The 17,208-nt window shown below is 47.0% G+C and overlaps 1 protein-coding gene across 2 annotated transcripts; it reads left to right on the forward strand.

The window, feature by feature from the left end:
• The first annotated feature begins 605 nt into the window (after positions 1-605).
• Positions 606-15,984, forward strand: C1rl (complement C1r subcomponent like). Of its 2 annotated transcripts, XM_052174811.1 has the most exons (6): positions 606-708; positions 1,225-1,453; positions 10,421-10,610; positions 11,880-11,987; positions 12,080-12,154; positions 13,972-15,984. In XM_052174811.1, exons 1-6 carry the CDS (start codon positions 698-700, stop codon positions 14,742-14,744), a joined length of 1,386 nt encoding a protein of 461 aa, XP_052030771.1. In that variant the 5' UTR covers positions 606-697; the 3' UTR covers positions 14,745-15,984. The 2 variants fall into 2 exon arrangements, with proteins under 2 accessions (XP_052030771.1, XP_052030772.1); XM_052174812.1 differs by lacking the exon at positions 12,080-12,154.
• The last annotated feature ends 1,224 nt before the right edge of the window (positions 15,985-17,208 follow it).

Raw genomic sequence — 17,208 nt, forward strand, 5'->3', positions numbered from 1 at the left:
GGGGAAGAAGAGAATATCTCATCGAAGGCAGCAGTACAGTCATAAGAAGCGTCAAACAAGCCACGATACAAACATACAGTAAATAATATTCCAGAAGAGCTGGGTATGCAAGTCCCTGTAATCCCAGCCCTCTGGAGACTAAGGTGACAGAACTGTCATGATTGGGGGCCCAGTCTGGACTGCAGAGTGAGTTCCATGACATCCTGGGCTACAAAGTGAGACCCTGTTTCAAAAACACAAGCAAAATCTAGGTGTGGTGGCACATGCCTGTAATCCTAATGCTAGGGAGGAGGCAGAACCTCCACTAATAGCAAGCAAGCTGGAGGCCAGTCCAGGTTTTCTAAGACTGTTATCTCAACCCCAACCCTCTAAAAAAAAGCACAGAGTCAAAGGTCATGTGTGCATATGTGTACATGTGCACATAACTCTACTCTATCAAGTCCCCGGCATGTTTTAAAGCTCTTTCAATTATGGCGAGAGCTATTCCTGGGTCTGCCAGCAGGTGGCAGACCTGAGCCCAGAGTCTCTTAACTCACTTCCAGTAACTTCTGCCCTGGCCCCAAAGGGCCTCCTCCTCTAGCCCCACCTCCTACGCCTGGCCTAGGCCAGGGACGCTAGCCAGTTCCAGCTGCCAGGGTCCAGAGGCCTGGTCCCAGAGCTGGAGAACGGCCTATGAAGTTCTCCCACCACAAGCTACATGAGCAAGATGTGAGTTTGCACCATTGAGGGCCCTGGAGAAAGAAAGGGGCTGGGAGAGTGGCAGGACACAGGATTACACAAGTACACACGCACGCACGCACACGCACGCACACACGCAGGGGTGGGGGGAGGGTAGACAGATGACCCAGAGGAAACCAACTGAATTTGCCAGCACATGGTCTGTTCAGTGCTCTGAGCCAGAAATCATATTCAAATGCCTCTAACTTGAACCCCAGGGTGGGGTTAGGAAAGGCTGAGGCAGGAAGCCACCATAGCAATGTCTTCATAGGATAGAAACCCCACAGCCTTGGTGATCAGGCTACAGAAGAATCTAGATAGGAACCTACACAGACTCAGATGAGGAAAGTGATATCTGGAAGTGTCTGTCCAACACTTGGGGGCCATGCACACAACTGCTGGCCCCTAAGCCTCCAGAGCCTTTACCATTGTGGGCCACACAGAGCATGCGCACAGCCTCTGGTAGCGCTCTCTGACCTAACCTTGTCTCCCCCTGCTCACTCACAGGTGCTGGTTGCTCCTTTGGGGAATCCTCCAGACTTGCCCCACACAGGTCTCTGTGCTGTTGGCCCAGCAGTTACCACAGCATCTGACATCCCCCGGATACCCAGAGCCGTATCTCAAAGGCCAGGAGAGCCATACTGACATCGAGGCTCCGGAGGGGTTTGCTGTGAGGCTGATCTTCCAAGACTTTGACCTGGAGCCATCCCCAGACTGTGAAGGCGACTCTGTCACAGTGAGCTGGGGCAGGGGGTGGAGAGCTGAGGGGGCTCTGGGGAGAGAGCCTCCCATGGGCAGTGGGCCATAGCTCTGCTCTGAACCACCCATCTGGAGAAGAAATAGTGTCCAAGTCAGAGGTTCTGGGGCCTAGCTACAGCCTGTTCGCTCAGCACACAGCATCCTACCTGTCCCTGGCAACCCACAGGACCCACTAGGCTCCGGGAGAAGGCTGCCGGGCAGAGTCTGAGATTTGAGAGCTTACCAAGAGACTCGAGACTGCTCCTCTACAGTCTTGTCAAAGGCCCAGGATCTCACCCTCTCTTGATCTTGTTGAGTGCCTGCTCTACTGAATTAGGAAAGTGGATATAATTAACAACAAATGATCACCCTCAGAAGTATCAAGTGAAGACCCATTTCACCTGGGATGAAAGGCCACAAAATTAGAGCAAGAGCATTATTCAAAATAAGAGTACCTTTAAATCACAGTTTATGTTTTGAGTTAAATTTTATTTATATCAAAGTAAGATGGGCATATGATTTTTTAAAATCAGAATCTTAGCCAGATGTGGTCCTTGAAACATGTTATCCCAAAACTTAAAAGGCTAGGTCAGGAAGATCAGAAGTTCAAAGCCATACTGAACTATATAGAACAAGTTCACAGCCAACTTGGGCTATTTTGTCTCAAAAACAAAAAATAAGTTAACCAGGCTACCTTTGAACTCACATCCTCCTGCCTCAACCTTCTGAGTGCTTAGGTTATAAATCTTATTTAAAGACTTTTTAAAAAGAAAAAAAAATATTCTAAAGGGCTAGGGATACAGTTCACTGATACAATTCCTTTTATGGAGGGAGGTGGGGAAGGAACAGGAATTAAAAAAAAAAAACAATAACAGAGTCCTCCAAGATTGTAATGAAAAACAGTAACTCACTCTACTCCAAGGGCAATCGTTTACAGCTTAGCTATCTCCACTCGTATTTACCTTCGTATGTGCAAATGATGTGCCTATTCTGCAGTTTTCAATACTTGTCTCATTTTCCTCTAAACTTCCAGCCGTAGAGGGTGGTGCTGGCTCCAGCTGTAAGACCTTCACCACCACTGTCCCCCTCACTCATTCTCCCATTGTCAATTTTGTGTGTGTGTGTGTGTGTGTGTGTGTGTGTGTGTGTGTGTGTGTGTGAAATCACTCTGTAGATCAGGTTGGACTCGAACTCAGAAATCTGCCTGCCTCTGCCTCCCAAGTGCTGGGATTAAAGGTGTGCACCACCACTGCCCCGCATCTTTTTTTTTTTTCTCACAAACCAATATTTATTATTGACAGGACTTGAAAACATTCAGATCTGAGCACGTGGTATATGTTAATTACTTTACTTTCCTCAGCTTGTTATCTGGCCAGGAGTCATTCTCCAGTAATGACTCCTTAGAAAGGATGTGTTAGATTCTAGACAGCCTAGGTAGCTCAGTCCGACCCTCATTGCCAGTGGACAGTTTATCTGGGTATAATAATCCAGTTTTGAAGTCATTTTCTTCCAGAATGTTGATGACATTGTCTTCTATCTCTAGTGTCATTTAAAAGTCCAGTGCTGCTAACATCCTCATTCTTCTGTTTTCCTATCTAGGATTTTGTAAGTATTTTCCTTATTCCAGTGTTCTGAACTTTCATTTGATGTGCCCTGATGCAAATGGCTCTTTACTCATTGTGTGTGTGTGTGTGTGTGTGTGTGTGTGTGTGTTTACATGTGCTGGCAAGTGCCAGTGGACGCCAGAAGAGGATATTAGATTCCCTGGAGCTGTAATTACAGGTGGTTGTGAGCCACCAGTCTCTCCTGTGCTTTGGCAATTGTACGTAGTGGACTGGTTCTCTAGGTCTCTGTTCTATTCTGTTATCCAACTCCTTGCCCCTTTGCTCCACTTTCTAGAATATTTCTTTGCCTTTCTTTTTTGTAATGCCAGGAATTGACCCAGAGCCTCACACATGCTGACACACATTCTTCACTGAACTACACTTCTAGCCCCAGTTTCTTTACATTTATATTCAAACTTTTTGCTTGATGGTTTCTTCATAAGGACTCATTCTTTCTAAATCTGTGGTTCTTACCATACATGTGCAATAGCTACTTGTTCCCCTCTGTGGGATTAGTCTTGAATGTTTCTTCTGCTTTCTGCATTGTCGCTGTTTTACCCAAGTCTCTTTCATGTTTGCCTGTCTCCACCTCTGATTTTTATCTGAGACACTTCTTGTAAGGTCTAATAATAATACTTGCCTGAACATTTGTATTTAAGGTTAGAACACGATGCTGCTGGTTTAAAGTTCTACATGAATAGCTAAAATATGTCAAATGATGGGTTTGAAAATGGTATCTCAGTTCCTTTTCTGCTGCTGTAACAAAATGCCATAGGTCGGGTAATTTACAAACAACAGGACTTTATTTTGTTCACTGTCCGGAGACTGGGGTATCCCAGAGGACAGTGCTGGTGAGGAGAGAGCCAGCTTTGCTGTCATAACTTGGTGGGATAGCAAGCAAGCACACAGAGCAAGGAAAAATAGGAAAATTAGGCCTAAGCCATCCTTTTCTTTAGGAATCCAGTAACTAACCCACACCCACAATAAAGGCACAAATAAATCAATTACCTCTCAAGAGACCCACCTCCAAGCACTATCAAGTAACTTTCTCTCTTTTCTTTCCGCCTTTGTTTTGTTTTGTTTTGTTTTGTTTTGTTTTCAAGACAGGGCTTTTCTATGTATAGAACCCTGGCTGTCCTGGAACTAGCTCTGTAGATCAGGTTGGCCTCGAACTCAGAGATGCCATTGCCTCTGCCTCCTGAATTCTGGGATTAAAGGTGTGAGCCACCGCTATCCCACAATGCAACTGAACTTCGTCGAGCTTTTAAACAGCCAGATCATAGCAGTCAGCATTAACAGGGTGACCTAGAGGTGCCTCCCAAAAGTGAGCATGTTTACATCTTTTGTTTGGGACAGTAAGTTTCCCCAGCAAGGTCCCCACCAGTTTCCCCCTCAGGGCTCCCAGCATTCTGGAAACAAGCTAGGACCAGAGATCATAGAGTAGGACGCCTCTCCGTGTTCGGTTGGTAGAGGTTCACTTTATTCCTCTGGTTTGGGTGCTGGACTTTACCACCTCTGTCAGATGTAGCTAGGGACCTCAATGCAGGGTTTCTGGTTTAAGTTCACATCTTCTACCAAAGTGTGTGAGTGAGAGCTGTCTGCTCGCATAGAGTGGGGACTCGGGATGAAGCATCTCGAGGCGTTCCCACCAGACTTCCTGTCTGTTGACCTCTGGTCAGCCTTTTCTCCTGAGAGGTTCTTGGTTCTACCAAACCCTGCAACTTCGCCCAGGTCAGCAGTGAGAGCCCGCTGGCTGTGCGCTGGCTTCCGTCTTTTCGGATTCAGTTCTCCTCCTTGCCACCTGCACCCTGGCTTCCCTTTGTTCTAAGTCATCATCTCCCCTCCCTCCTTCTGCCCCTGGCTGCTCATCCTAGCGGGGTTTGAAGTAGGAAAAGAGATAAGAGAAGCTGATGCAAGCGTGGGTTCTGATGCTAAAACTGGGGCGGGGCAATACTGGGGCAGGGCAATACTGGGGCAGGGCAATACTGGGGCGGGGCAATACTGGGGCTCTAACAGGACCTCTGTAGAAAGTTACTCAGGAAAGTGGAAGATGACAGCATGGGATTTATTGTGTGTGTGTGTGTGTACTCTGATTCAAGCCTGAGGCACTAAAGTCACTGTTCTGAGCGCTGTTGTGGGGTCTCACTGACACAGGTTTAAGCAAACTGAGACTTTCTTTCACAGCCGCTGTCACCCTAGGTGTTCCCAATCCCAGTGTAGCCCTGAGCCTTTCTCGGGATGAGCGCAATATTTCTTAGGTTGACATAATTCAATTAACAAGAGTGGTTAACCAGAAGCAGAACTGCAGAAGCCAAAAAGCAAAACATTAGACACTTTCCCAGAGCTATGGACTTTGATGGATTGGGTCTTTGTTTTTGTTTGGGGTGGGGGGGTGCTCCTACATGCTGAGTTTTACAGCCTGAGTGATGCTTCCATGGTGAGTCAGTTGTGCTAAGGTCTGGGGCCCTGGTTTTTGTGAATGAGTCAAATCATGGACTCACCCTGCTGTAAAGAGGTAAAGTTGTTCCTAAGGACCACTACACTAATTTTACCACATTGATACATAATTGCCTGTACTGTTTAAGATGCAGCAGCCCTCCTGTTAATCCAGTCAGAATAAGAATTAAAGGCCCAGCCAGTGCTGGTAGCAATGTAGCCAGAAGGAAGAAGAGAACAGAGACTGGTACCAATTATTTTATTTTATCTTTGACTCTTTTTCTTTTCAAAGTTTCCCCTTCAAAATGTGCAGTGTTTTATTTTTTTAAAAGATTTATTTATTTATTTTATGTGTATGAGTACACTGTATCTGTACTGATGCCCCACTCGCTCCAACTTAAAGATTTATTTCTTGTTATATCTAAGTATACCAAATTTCATTACATTTTATTACGGGTGGTTGTGAACCACCATGTGGTTGCTGGGATTTGAACTCAGAACCTTCAAAAGAGCTCTCAGTGCTCTTAACCGCTGAGCCATCTCTCCAGCCCTCTGTTTTGTTTGTTGTCTCCCATGATAAAGGCTGATCTGTGTATGCCAGCTCTAACCATCTAACCAGGAGTGCAAGGAAGACAGACACTGCTCGCTCTCTCTCTCTCTCTCTCTCTCTCTCTCTGTCTGTCTGTCTGTCTCTCATAGTACAGGGTCCATATCAAAATGTACTTTTTGCCCCCTTTCCCATTATATGGATAAACTGGAGGCAGAATGTGTGCTAAGATACATAAAAAGGTTTGGAAAGCATTAGAAGTGGCACATTCAGTCACACCAACAAAGTAGTCTCGGTGTCATAGTTAAACTGCTGTTGTCCAGATGAGCTAACCCATTAGCAAGGCAGAACAGCAGGCATCAGAATGAGGGCAAGCACCTAGGTAAAGGTTTTGGATGTTAGGTAAGTTCCAGAGCCTGGTAGGTGCTCTGACATCAATGTGGGTTGCCCGAGTCACGGTGAGTTTTGTTAGTCAGTCTGGTTAGTTCCTCTCCTTATTAGTGTACAGGGGCTGGGGACAGCATAACCAGCGATCCTGGCCGATTTCTGTCTGGGAAGGATTAAGTGGTGGGCCCTATCAAGAGTGCCAAGAGATGGAGGTCTCTCGGCTTCCAGGATAGGGCGGGGTAGGGGTGACTTGGGGGGAGGGACCTCTGGTCCTGGGTGTTTTAATGCTTTGGAAAGGAAAGTTGGTTGGGACCTTGGCATGTGTAGGACCCAAAGGCCTGGGAACCTTGAGGGGAAGTTTAAATTGTTGCCTAGCATCCGTTCCTGAGGCATTAAAGTCTGATTCCCCAGGTTTTCCCTGTTTCCCAAAGAACCAGAATCTTAAGGAATTTTCCAGGAAGCCTCTGTTTCACAACCCCAGTGTTTACAATGGAAACTCCCTTGCTCTTGGCAACTAGGAGGGTGTGCATAAAATTGTAAACTCTGGATTTCTATCTCAAAAAGTAAACCCCCACATCTTTTTTTAAAAGATTTATTTATTTATTATATGTAAGTACACTGTCTTCAGACACTCCAGGAGAGGGTATCAGATCTCATTATGGATGGTTGTAAGCCACCATGTGGTTGCTGGGATTTGAAATCAGGACCTTCAGAGGAGCAGTCTGTGCTCTTAACCGCTGAGCCTCCTCTCCAGCCCCACCTGCCAAACCTTTAAAGTGGGCATCAATGAGCACATGTCAGGATGAAGGTGAGCCGCTGGTCTGTGTTGCATTCTAACGCCTCCCCAGTATCTGTCTTCCTCAGTTTCCAAGTCCAGCACTGAGGGCACTGGGAACTGTACCATGAGCCCATACTCATGCCAAACATGACTCAGGAGGAGGTAACATGGGCAGGGAGTGGAAAGGCCCTGGAACTGATGAAAACTTAATTTATTTACTTTATTTAATTTTATTTTTTGGTTTTTTGAGACAGGGTTTCTCTGTGTAGCCCTGGCTGTCCTGGAACTCATTCTGTAGACCAGGCTGGCCTTGAACTTAGAAATCCACCTGCCTCTGCCTCCCAAGTGCTAGGATTAAAGCACTGACCTTTGGGGCTGGAGAGATGGCGTAGTGGGTAAGAGCACCGACTGTTCTTCCAAAGGTCATGAGTTCAAATCCCAGCACCCACATGGTGGCTCACAACCATCCATGAAGAGATCTGATGCCCTCTTCTGTTGCATCTGAAGACAGCTACAGTGTACTTATATATAATAATAAATAAATCTTAAAAAAAAAAACTTCCAAAAAACAACAACAAAAAAAAAACCTCTGACCTTCAAAAACTTAATTGTAATGACTACATAATTCGATCTTCCTTCTGGTGTGGTTCCAATCTCTGGGCTCCAGCTGTCCATTTTTGGCATCCTCTGTGTCCTCTTGGTTGCACCATGGAGTCACAGGCAGCACTGGGTTGGGGTGTGTCATCAGAATATCAAGAGGCCCCAGGTATTCGAGCCACTTGCCTCCTCAGGCCGCCAGATCAGCAACCCAGTTTCTCTCGCCTCAGGGAAGTTATCTTCCTGATGTCCTTGGCAGTGGAGGACACCAAGTCATAGGGGAAGCCAAACAGCCTCCAGGAGGGTCAGGGTTTTCTCATTGTTTTTAATGACCTTCTCCCAGTGGTGAGAAACCTTCTTTCTCAGTAGATGATACCGTGGGCATGCACAGTAGTGAAAGCATAGCGACTGTCCATGTCCAGTGGTGAACTTTCCTTTTCCCCATCTGAGAGCCTGGGCCCCATGGACCCGTTCTCCCTGGCCGGAGGTATCGGGTTTGGGCCCAAGTCATTGCAGTTAAAGTAATTACCACAACTCCCAGGTACCTGACTTCATCTTCCATCTTGTGGCAGTCGTAGATAAGTATCTACAGTCAACATCAGGCAAGAATGTAGCAGGATGGGTAGCAGTGAGTTTCTCAAACTGCACTCCAAAGTGGCCCAGGAATGGGCCTGATACTGGGTCACACGGGCATTAGACAGCCAGAGTTCTGGTGTTCTTTGGAGGAGTGTCTCAATTGCATGTTGGTACTGTGAGTAGAAGACCCTGACCCAGACTTAACTTGGTTGGTTGGTTGGTTGGTTGGTTGGTTGGTTGGTTGGTTGGTTGATTGGTTGGTCAGTTGGTTGGTCGGTTGATTGGTTGGTTGGTTGGTTGGTCGGTTGATTGGTTGTTTGGTTGTTTGGTTGTTTGTTTGGTTGGTTGGTTGGTTGATTGGTTGTTTGTTTGTTTGGTTGATTGGTTGGTTGGTTGGTTGGTTGGTTGGTTGGTTGGTTGATTGGTTGGTTGGTTGGATGGTTGGTTGGTTGGTTGGTCGGTCGGTCGGTTGGTTGGTTGGTTGGTTGATTGGTTGGTCGGTTGGCTGGCATTAGCCTAGCAGTAGCCACCACAGCTCTTATACAAGTGAGCCAACCCATGCCTACAGGGTCCATTTGTTTGGACGTGTATGAAACAGAACATTTCTATGGTCCCAGAGTTTGGGTTAAAACTGTTTTGTAATGTCTTTGTTCATGGACAATGGCTAAAAAGGTTTAGAGGCATCTGGGAGCGCTAGGACTGGAGTGGAAATCAGAGTGGTTTTTAAAGCCTCAAATGTCTATTGTTTAGTCTCAGTCCAGATTAAAGACTCAGTGCCCCGCCCTGTATGCTGGCGGATAGAGGCCTTACACTATCTACAAACTCCGGTATACAGAGGTAGCAATACCTAATTGCACCTAGGATCTCTTGAACCACTCTCTAACCGCATCTCACCGTCAGAGGTGATGGTGGCTTTCCATTTATTCAGAAGGTCTAGTCTCTCAACCATTTTTTTTTTGCTATTAAACACTGTTTTAGTTAGTGTTTCCGTGGCTATGAAAAGACACCGTGACCGAGGCAACTCTTATAAAGAAAAACATTTCATTGGAGCTGGCTCACAGGTTCAGAGGTTCAGTCCATTGTCATCATGGTGGGAAGCACAGCAGTGTCCAGGCAGACACAGTGCTGGAGGAGCTGTTCCAAAGACAAACAGGAGAAAACTGTCTTCCAGGCAGCTAGGAGGAGGATCTCAAAGCCCACCCTGACAGGGACACACTTCCTTCAACAAGATCACACCTACTCCAACAAGTCCATACCTCCTAATAGTACCACTACATAAGCCAAGCCTATTCAAACCACTACACCCACCAAAAAAGACTACTCCAGAATGGGTTTAAGCCAATAGAAAGTCTTACTTAGCCAACCAGTGACTATCCTGGCTATTCAGAACCCCAGTGTAGCCCTAAGCCTTTCTCAGAGTGAGCTTTTAAGAAAAAAAAAAAAAAAAGACATATCCTGGGTTGACATACTTTAGTTACCAAGAACAGTTTAGTCAGAAGCAGAACCATAGAAGCCCAAAAGCAAGATTAGTACATTTAGAGACTTTGCCGGAACTGTGGACTTAGATGGAGCAGACATTTGTTTTTATTTGGCGAGTGTGCTCACTACGTGCTGAATTTTATGACTTGGATAGTACTTCTATCATGGTTGCAGTTGCACTAAGGTCTGGGGCCTACCAAGGTCTGGGGGTCTATTATAAGCATCAGGGACACAGTTTCGGACAAAGCAAATATAGTCTTAGAATTTACAACCCAGTGAGGAGTACAGAGAGCCCATGGTTCCCAAGGAATCTTCTGGAAGAAGGAAAGCAGAGTAAGGTTTATAAGGTAATTATAGCAGGCACAAGAGAAAGTCAAAGGTATGGTCACTCTGGAAGAAGCTTGGGGGTCAATAATGAGACAGAAACTAATTCAGAGGACCCCAAGGTGAACAACTTCTGAGCTCTACAGAGGCGCATTGCTTCCCGGCAGAGCTGCAGCGAGGGCAGACTCGACCTCACACCCTGTGGCCACACTTCCTGTCCTCTCTTTCCTCTTCCAGATTTCAACTGGAGGAACAGATGCAACCCGGCTGTGTGGGCAGCAGGGTTCCCCTCAGGGAAGCCCTCCTGGTCACAGGGAGTTTGTATCCTCCGGGAGGAGCCTGCGGCTGACCTTCCAGGCACACTCCTCCTCCAAGAACAAAATCACACATCTCCACAAAGGTTTCCTGGCTCTCTACCAAGCCATAGGTAAGAGAGAACCCTCTTGAAGTGGGGAACCTGTGACCCTGAGCCCTTGAAGGACCTAGCGGAAGCATGAGTGACGGGAGGGGATTGGGGACACCTGAACTGACTATCCTTGTGCCAGCGGTGACCTTGATAGTAAACAGCCCAGTTAGGAGGCAGCCATTGCTTGGCTCTAGCCCTTAATTCCAGGTAAGGTGGCAGGCCCTGAAAAGCTGACAGACAGACGAGGAGAGATCTGAAAGCCAGGTAAGTAAGTGCAATTCTAGATTTTCAAACAATGACTCACTGTTTGAGAAAACAGTATTTGCACATAATATCTTTGAAATAAAGGTGTGGAAAGTAAGACTTCCTCTGATGTCTGGCCTTCATCACTGACCAGCCTTCCCAGAAACAGCCCTGCTGTCCGTCTACCAGACAGTCTCCCAAAGACACCCCACACTCTTGAAGCTCCACGGCCTCTTTGTATTGCACCGTGGACAGAATGTTCTGATGTTGCCATTTTCAAGTTTAGGATGTTTTTATTTAGATTTATTTATTTATATTATGCAATTATATTCTGTAGCTGTCCTCAGACACCCCAGAAGAGAGCACCAGATCTTATCACAGATGGTTGTTAGCCACCATGTGGTTAACTGGGATTTGAACTCAGGACCTTCGGAAGAGCAGTCAGTGCTCTTAACTGCTATGCCATCTCTCCAGCCCCCAGGATGTCTTTCTTTAGACTTATTTTTTAGATTTGTTCTTTTATTGTGTGTATATGAGTGTTTTGCTTGTATGTATGTCTGTGCACTGTGTGTGTGTGTGTGTGTGAGAGAGAGAGAGAGAGAGAGAGAGAGCTATAATGTACATTTAGTGCATTGGCCAGGGACCCTTTCTTGCCACCAACAGTGTAGCTGTGTGTGTATATATCCTTATATGCACATCTCTGAGCACAGGTGTGAGAATATCTTTAGAGTAAATTCTTCGAAATTTAATTGCTAGGATATAGCACATTTGCATTTTTAAATCCTGAAGTTGTTTGACTTCTCTCCGAAGGCGTTTTGCTAATTACTACTCCCTGCAACTCTGTCTGGAAAGGCCGGCTTCTCCACAGCTCCCGTCTCACAGTTGCTTTCAAGCTCTTGGAGTCTTAAGAAACAATCAGTGAAAGACAGTTTGGATTTTGCTAAGTCTTGTGCACTGACCACATAGACACGGCCAGAGTCATCCTCCCGAGTTACCCCCCAGTTTGCAATCCTCTGTGAGATCCTCAGAACTGCCCTTTCCCTACAGCTGTGAACCAACCCAATGGGGACACTGAGGCTGTCACCACACCTGGAGCTGACCCTCCCAAGGTTCAGAGCCACTGCCAAGATCCCTATTATAAGGCAGAGCAGACAGGTGAGCCCTCGCCTCCTGAGTCCTTCTGATCACCCATCCTACTGGGGGTCTGGACACCCCAATTCTTTGCTGCCCCTCATTCTGCTCTGCAGGGATACTTAGCTTCCCATCCCTGGGGAAGTGGGAGGACAGACAGGATGGAGAAGAGGTTCCTGAATGCTTCCCAGGTGAGTAGCTACCTGCCTGGTGCTGTTGCAGTGCCCAGATGCCAGCAGGCCTCGGCTGTCACTGGGAAGGCTGGGACACAGCATGAAAGGAAAGCACTAGAACAGGAAGGGGGGGGTGAAGGCAGAAGGCCTGTAAGAAATTGATGTCAGAGAGCCGGAATGTAAGAGGCAAGGAGCTCACCCCTCATTCTCCCAAGGTCTCAGGCAGATGGCTGGCTCTGTGGTAGACCACCTGCCTGAGATACAGAAGGTCTTGAGTTCAATCCCCAGAAACACACACACACACACACCCCACATACATACCACACACACACCACATACACATACACCCCACACACATACCACACACCACACACATACATACACACACACACCACACACACACACATATTCACGTACCACACACACACCACACACACATACCACACACACATACACACATATACCACACACACACCACACACACATACCACACACATACATACACACATATACCACACATACACACCACACACATATACCACACACACACATACATACACACATATACATGTACCACACACACACCATACCCACATACCACACACATACATACACACATATACCACACACACACATACATACACACATATACATGTACCACACACACACCACACACACACCATACACACATACCACACACATACATACACATATATACCACACACACACACACCACACACAGATACACACCACACACATATATACACCACACATACACCACATACACACCACACACAACCACACACACACACACATCACACACACATACCACACACACACATACACACATATACCACACACACACACACCACACATAGATACACACCACACACATATACACACCATACATACACATACACCACATACACACCACACACAAACACACACACACACACACACACCACACACAGATACATACCACACATACACATACACCACATACACACCACACATAACCACACACACACACACACACACCACACCACCTCTCCCCATACACACACACCCCTCCCTCCCCACTCCCCCAGGACATTTCCACCATTAATCTACATTCGACCTCTATGGATTTGTCCACTATGGACATTTCGTACAAATGGAATCGCACATTGTAGGACTTCTTATGCCTGACGCCTCTCCTTAGCATAATGCTTTCAGGGTTCCCCATGTTATAACAGCACTTCCTTCCTTTTGTGTGTTCTGTTTTGTTGTGAGACGCTCTCACATACCCCAGGGTGGCCTCGTGCTCCCTGTGTAGCCAAGGATGATCTTGAACTGCTTTTTCATTTACCTGTTTCCCAGATTCTGGGATTACATCCATACACCAACAAGCCTGTCAAAATCCGTGGTTTCAAATGAAAGCACTGGCCCTCCCCAACAAAATCTGACCCATGGACCACTGAAAGGTAGCCTGGGTCTGGAGCATGGGTGGCATGGGAGATGTTACAAATGACAGAGTGACATAGAAAACAGAGACAAATGGCACTCAAGACACACCTCAGACCAGAGATAGCCCCGTCAGCGTTAAGAAATGGCTCACAGACTCTGCAGCAGGAGGAGGGAAGGCCCAGTGCCCTGTCCCTTGCAGGATTTGTGCCCCCACATTGTCAGGACTGATTGTCTGCTCACATCAGCACTTGTGATATATGTGCTCGGAAGGTCCTGGCCCTCTGCAGTCATGCCTGAGAGCCTCTTCACGGGGGACCACAGCACGTCACAGGTCTCTAATCCCCCACGGTTGTTGACTGACTGCTTTTCTCACCCCTGCTCTCTTGCAGTCTGTGGAAGACCAGTCGTCCCCATTGCTGAGAACCCAAACATTTTTGGTTCTTCCAGAGCTAAGCTGGGTAACTTTCCCTGGCAAGCCTTCACCAGTATCTACGGTCGTGGGGGTGGAGCCCTGCTGGGTGACAGATGGATCCTGACGGCTGCCCATACCATCTACCCCAAGGATAGCATCTATCTCAGAAAGAACCAGAGTGTGGAAGTGTTTCTGGGTCACACGGACATAGACGAGCTGCTGAAACTGGGGAACCATCCTGTCCGTAGGGTGGTGGTTCACCCAGACTACCGCCAACATGAGTCCCACAACTTCAATGGGGACATCGCCCTCCTGGAACTTGAGCACAGAGTCCCTCTGGGGCCCAATCTCCTCCCAGTCTGTCTGCCGGACAACGAGACCCTCTACCACAGCGGCCTGTGGGGTTATGTCAGCGGGTTTGGTGTGGAGATGGGCTGGTTAACGACAAAGTTGAAATACTCAAAGCTGCCCGTAGCTCCCCGGGGGGCCTGTGAAGCCTGGCTCCGCCAGAGGCAGCGAACTGAGGTGTTTTCTGACACTATGTTCTGTGTCGGGGAAGAGATGCAGATGAACAGTGTCTGCCAGGGAGACAGTGGCAGCGTCTATGTGGTGTGGGACGATCGTGCTCGTCACTGGGTGGCCACGGGCATTGTATCCTGGGGCATCGGGTGTGGCAAGGGGTACGGCTTCTACACCAAAGTACTCAGCTACATGGATTGGATTCAGAGGGTGATTGAAGGTAAAGACTGATGCCAGGGGCGCTGAGCAGTGGCCAGCCAGCTCTGTGGAGGTCCCAGTGAGAACGGGCAGGAAGCCGGGAGACCCTATTTAAGTCACCGGTTCAGCAACCATTTGCCAAGAGAAAGCCCCGCCTCCCCGAGCCTACTCCATCCCAAATCAGCGGAACCCCCTTCTCGCCTTCTGTTCTCCTGGGTTTTATACCAGGAGAGCCCTATAATTCCAAGCAACGTTAGAATGTCCTTTTGTTTGTTCAAGACAGGATTTCACTCTGTAGCCAGGCTGGCCTCGAACTCACGGCAATGCTCCTGCTTCAGCCTCCCAAACATCAGGATCACAAGCATGAACACCTGGCATCATCACCGTGTGTGCCTTTTTTTAATTCCCCGACCTCAGCTACCGACAGTGTCTTCTGTATTTCCTCGTGGACTTGTGTTTCTGAAATTCCAGAAACCCTTACAATGCGCTTCTAATATGCAATGCAACAGGCTTCACCCCTACCCCAGCTTCGATAGGCAATCCAATCAGTTTACACCTACGGGAAGCCAGGAGCATCGCCTGTTGTTTAACCCAATCTGCCCTCCGTGCTGGCAGAGAGTGTGTTATCTCCTCTCAGTTGCCCCGCAGACCTCCATCCACTTCCCCTTCCGGGCTCCGCGGCTTTACCGACTCCATCCCTGGGAAGGCCTGTGAAGATCGTGCTGTGCCATCAGCTCACACTTTCCTGCTGGCCCTCATCACCCAGGGCATCGCAAGCCTGAGAAGATGAACACTTTTAATTTGTAGGAACGAGTTGGAGTGATTTACACTAAAAGGCAAAAAGAAAACACAAGAGTTCAGTGACAATAGAAAAATGAATGCCATAAAAGAGGGGGGGGGGTACGGGAGTGTTGAGATGAACGTGCTCTGTTGTCCAGGATTAAATTTATCTTCGAAAAAACAGCAGCCAGCATCCGAGCTAAGCACGGAAGACACACTAAAATCCCGGCCACGTGGGAGGCTGAAGCAGAACCATCATGAGTTCAAGACCAGCTTTGATCTCACCTCAAAGTTAACAAAAAAATTAAAAAATAAATAGCAGGGTAGTGGTGGCTCATGCCTTTAATCCTAGCACTGGGGCAGGGTGGGGGGGGGGGCGTTCAAGGCCAGCCTGGTCTACAGAGTCAGTTCCAGGGTAGCCAAGGCTACACAGAGAAAACCTGTCTTGAAAACCAATAAATAAACAATAAATTAATAAATAGTTGGCACGATATAGATATGGCTGATTCTACATTTAAAATCCTATGAACAATTCAAGACTATTAAAATTAGTCTAGGACTTGGGAGAGATGCTCAGAGGTTAAGAAGTCCCTGGAATGGAATCACACACACACACAAAAAAATAGCTCACAAATGCCTATAACTCCAGTTCTGACGTTCCCAACACCTTCTCTGGCCTCCACAGACACGGCATGCCCAGGTGCACACACATAGATCCAGGCAAAAACACTTACACACATAAAATAAAAATAAATAAATTCTTTAAAAAAATAAGTTTAAAGTAAAAGTATTTCTAAAATACTAAATAGAAGTTATTTTAGGTGGAACGATTTGGGCTGATTTTTCTCTTATTTTCTACTGGCTAAATTTTAAGTAAGTGTATATCATTCTTATTGAAATTTTTATTTTTATACATAATATATATTTTCTTATTGACAAGGCAAAATACATGTATTTGTCCATATCTATGTAATTATTTTTATCCCTAGATGCAGATTTAAATTTTATTTGGATGTTTAAACAGAGTGGAAGTGGGTTGGACCTGAGGTGGTAGGGTCCAGGGTGGGCTTTTTTTTTTTTTGGTCAAGTCACATGACATCGGAACAGAACTCAGAATCCCTAGAAGCAATGCAGATGAGGTTGCTTCAATTGACTTGCTTTCTTAGACTACCTCTTCTCCACCTGATCCTTCTGCCTCCATTATGAACATACCACACACACACTTCTTAGCATACCAACACACAATTCACTAGGCAAGATTTCCTCTTCCTTCTGTCTTCTGATCTATTTCCTTTGTGTTTCCTGACCTGTGACAAGGCCACAGATCTTACATTGATAAAATCTTGGAAACATACCTCACCCCCACCCCCACTACCTTCAGGCTTCTGTTCCAGTGCACAGGTCTGCTGGGAAACCCTTCTGAACCTTAATGGGTTCACGTCTTGTGTGTGCCTGCTCTCCTGCCTCATCCCAAGATAACCAGGCACTGTCAAGCAAGAGGCTGCCTCCATCTTTGTGGGTCCTTAAAGTTCACGGTCTGACCCCCTAATACGAATAATCCTGAATGTGGACAGGTCAGGGGAGAGGGGCGTGTAGAGGGATAAGAGGTTCCTCTAATAAGGAACACGTTACAGGAACTGGGAGGCCCGCTCTGCAGCCAAGCCTCCACACAACAAAATGCCATAAACTTTTTGGTGCTGTGGACACAGAAGCAAAG

Source organism: Apodemus sylvaticus, chromosome 2 (assembly GCF_947179515.1).
Source record: "Apodemus sylvaticus chromosome 2, mApoSyl1.1, whole genome shotgun sequence".
Classification (NCBI taxonomy): Eukaryota; Metazoa; Chordata; class Mammalia; order Rodentia; family Muridae; genus Apodemus; species Apodemus sylvaticus.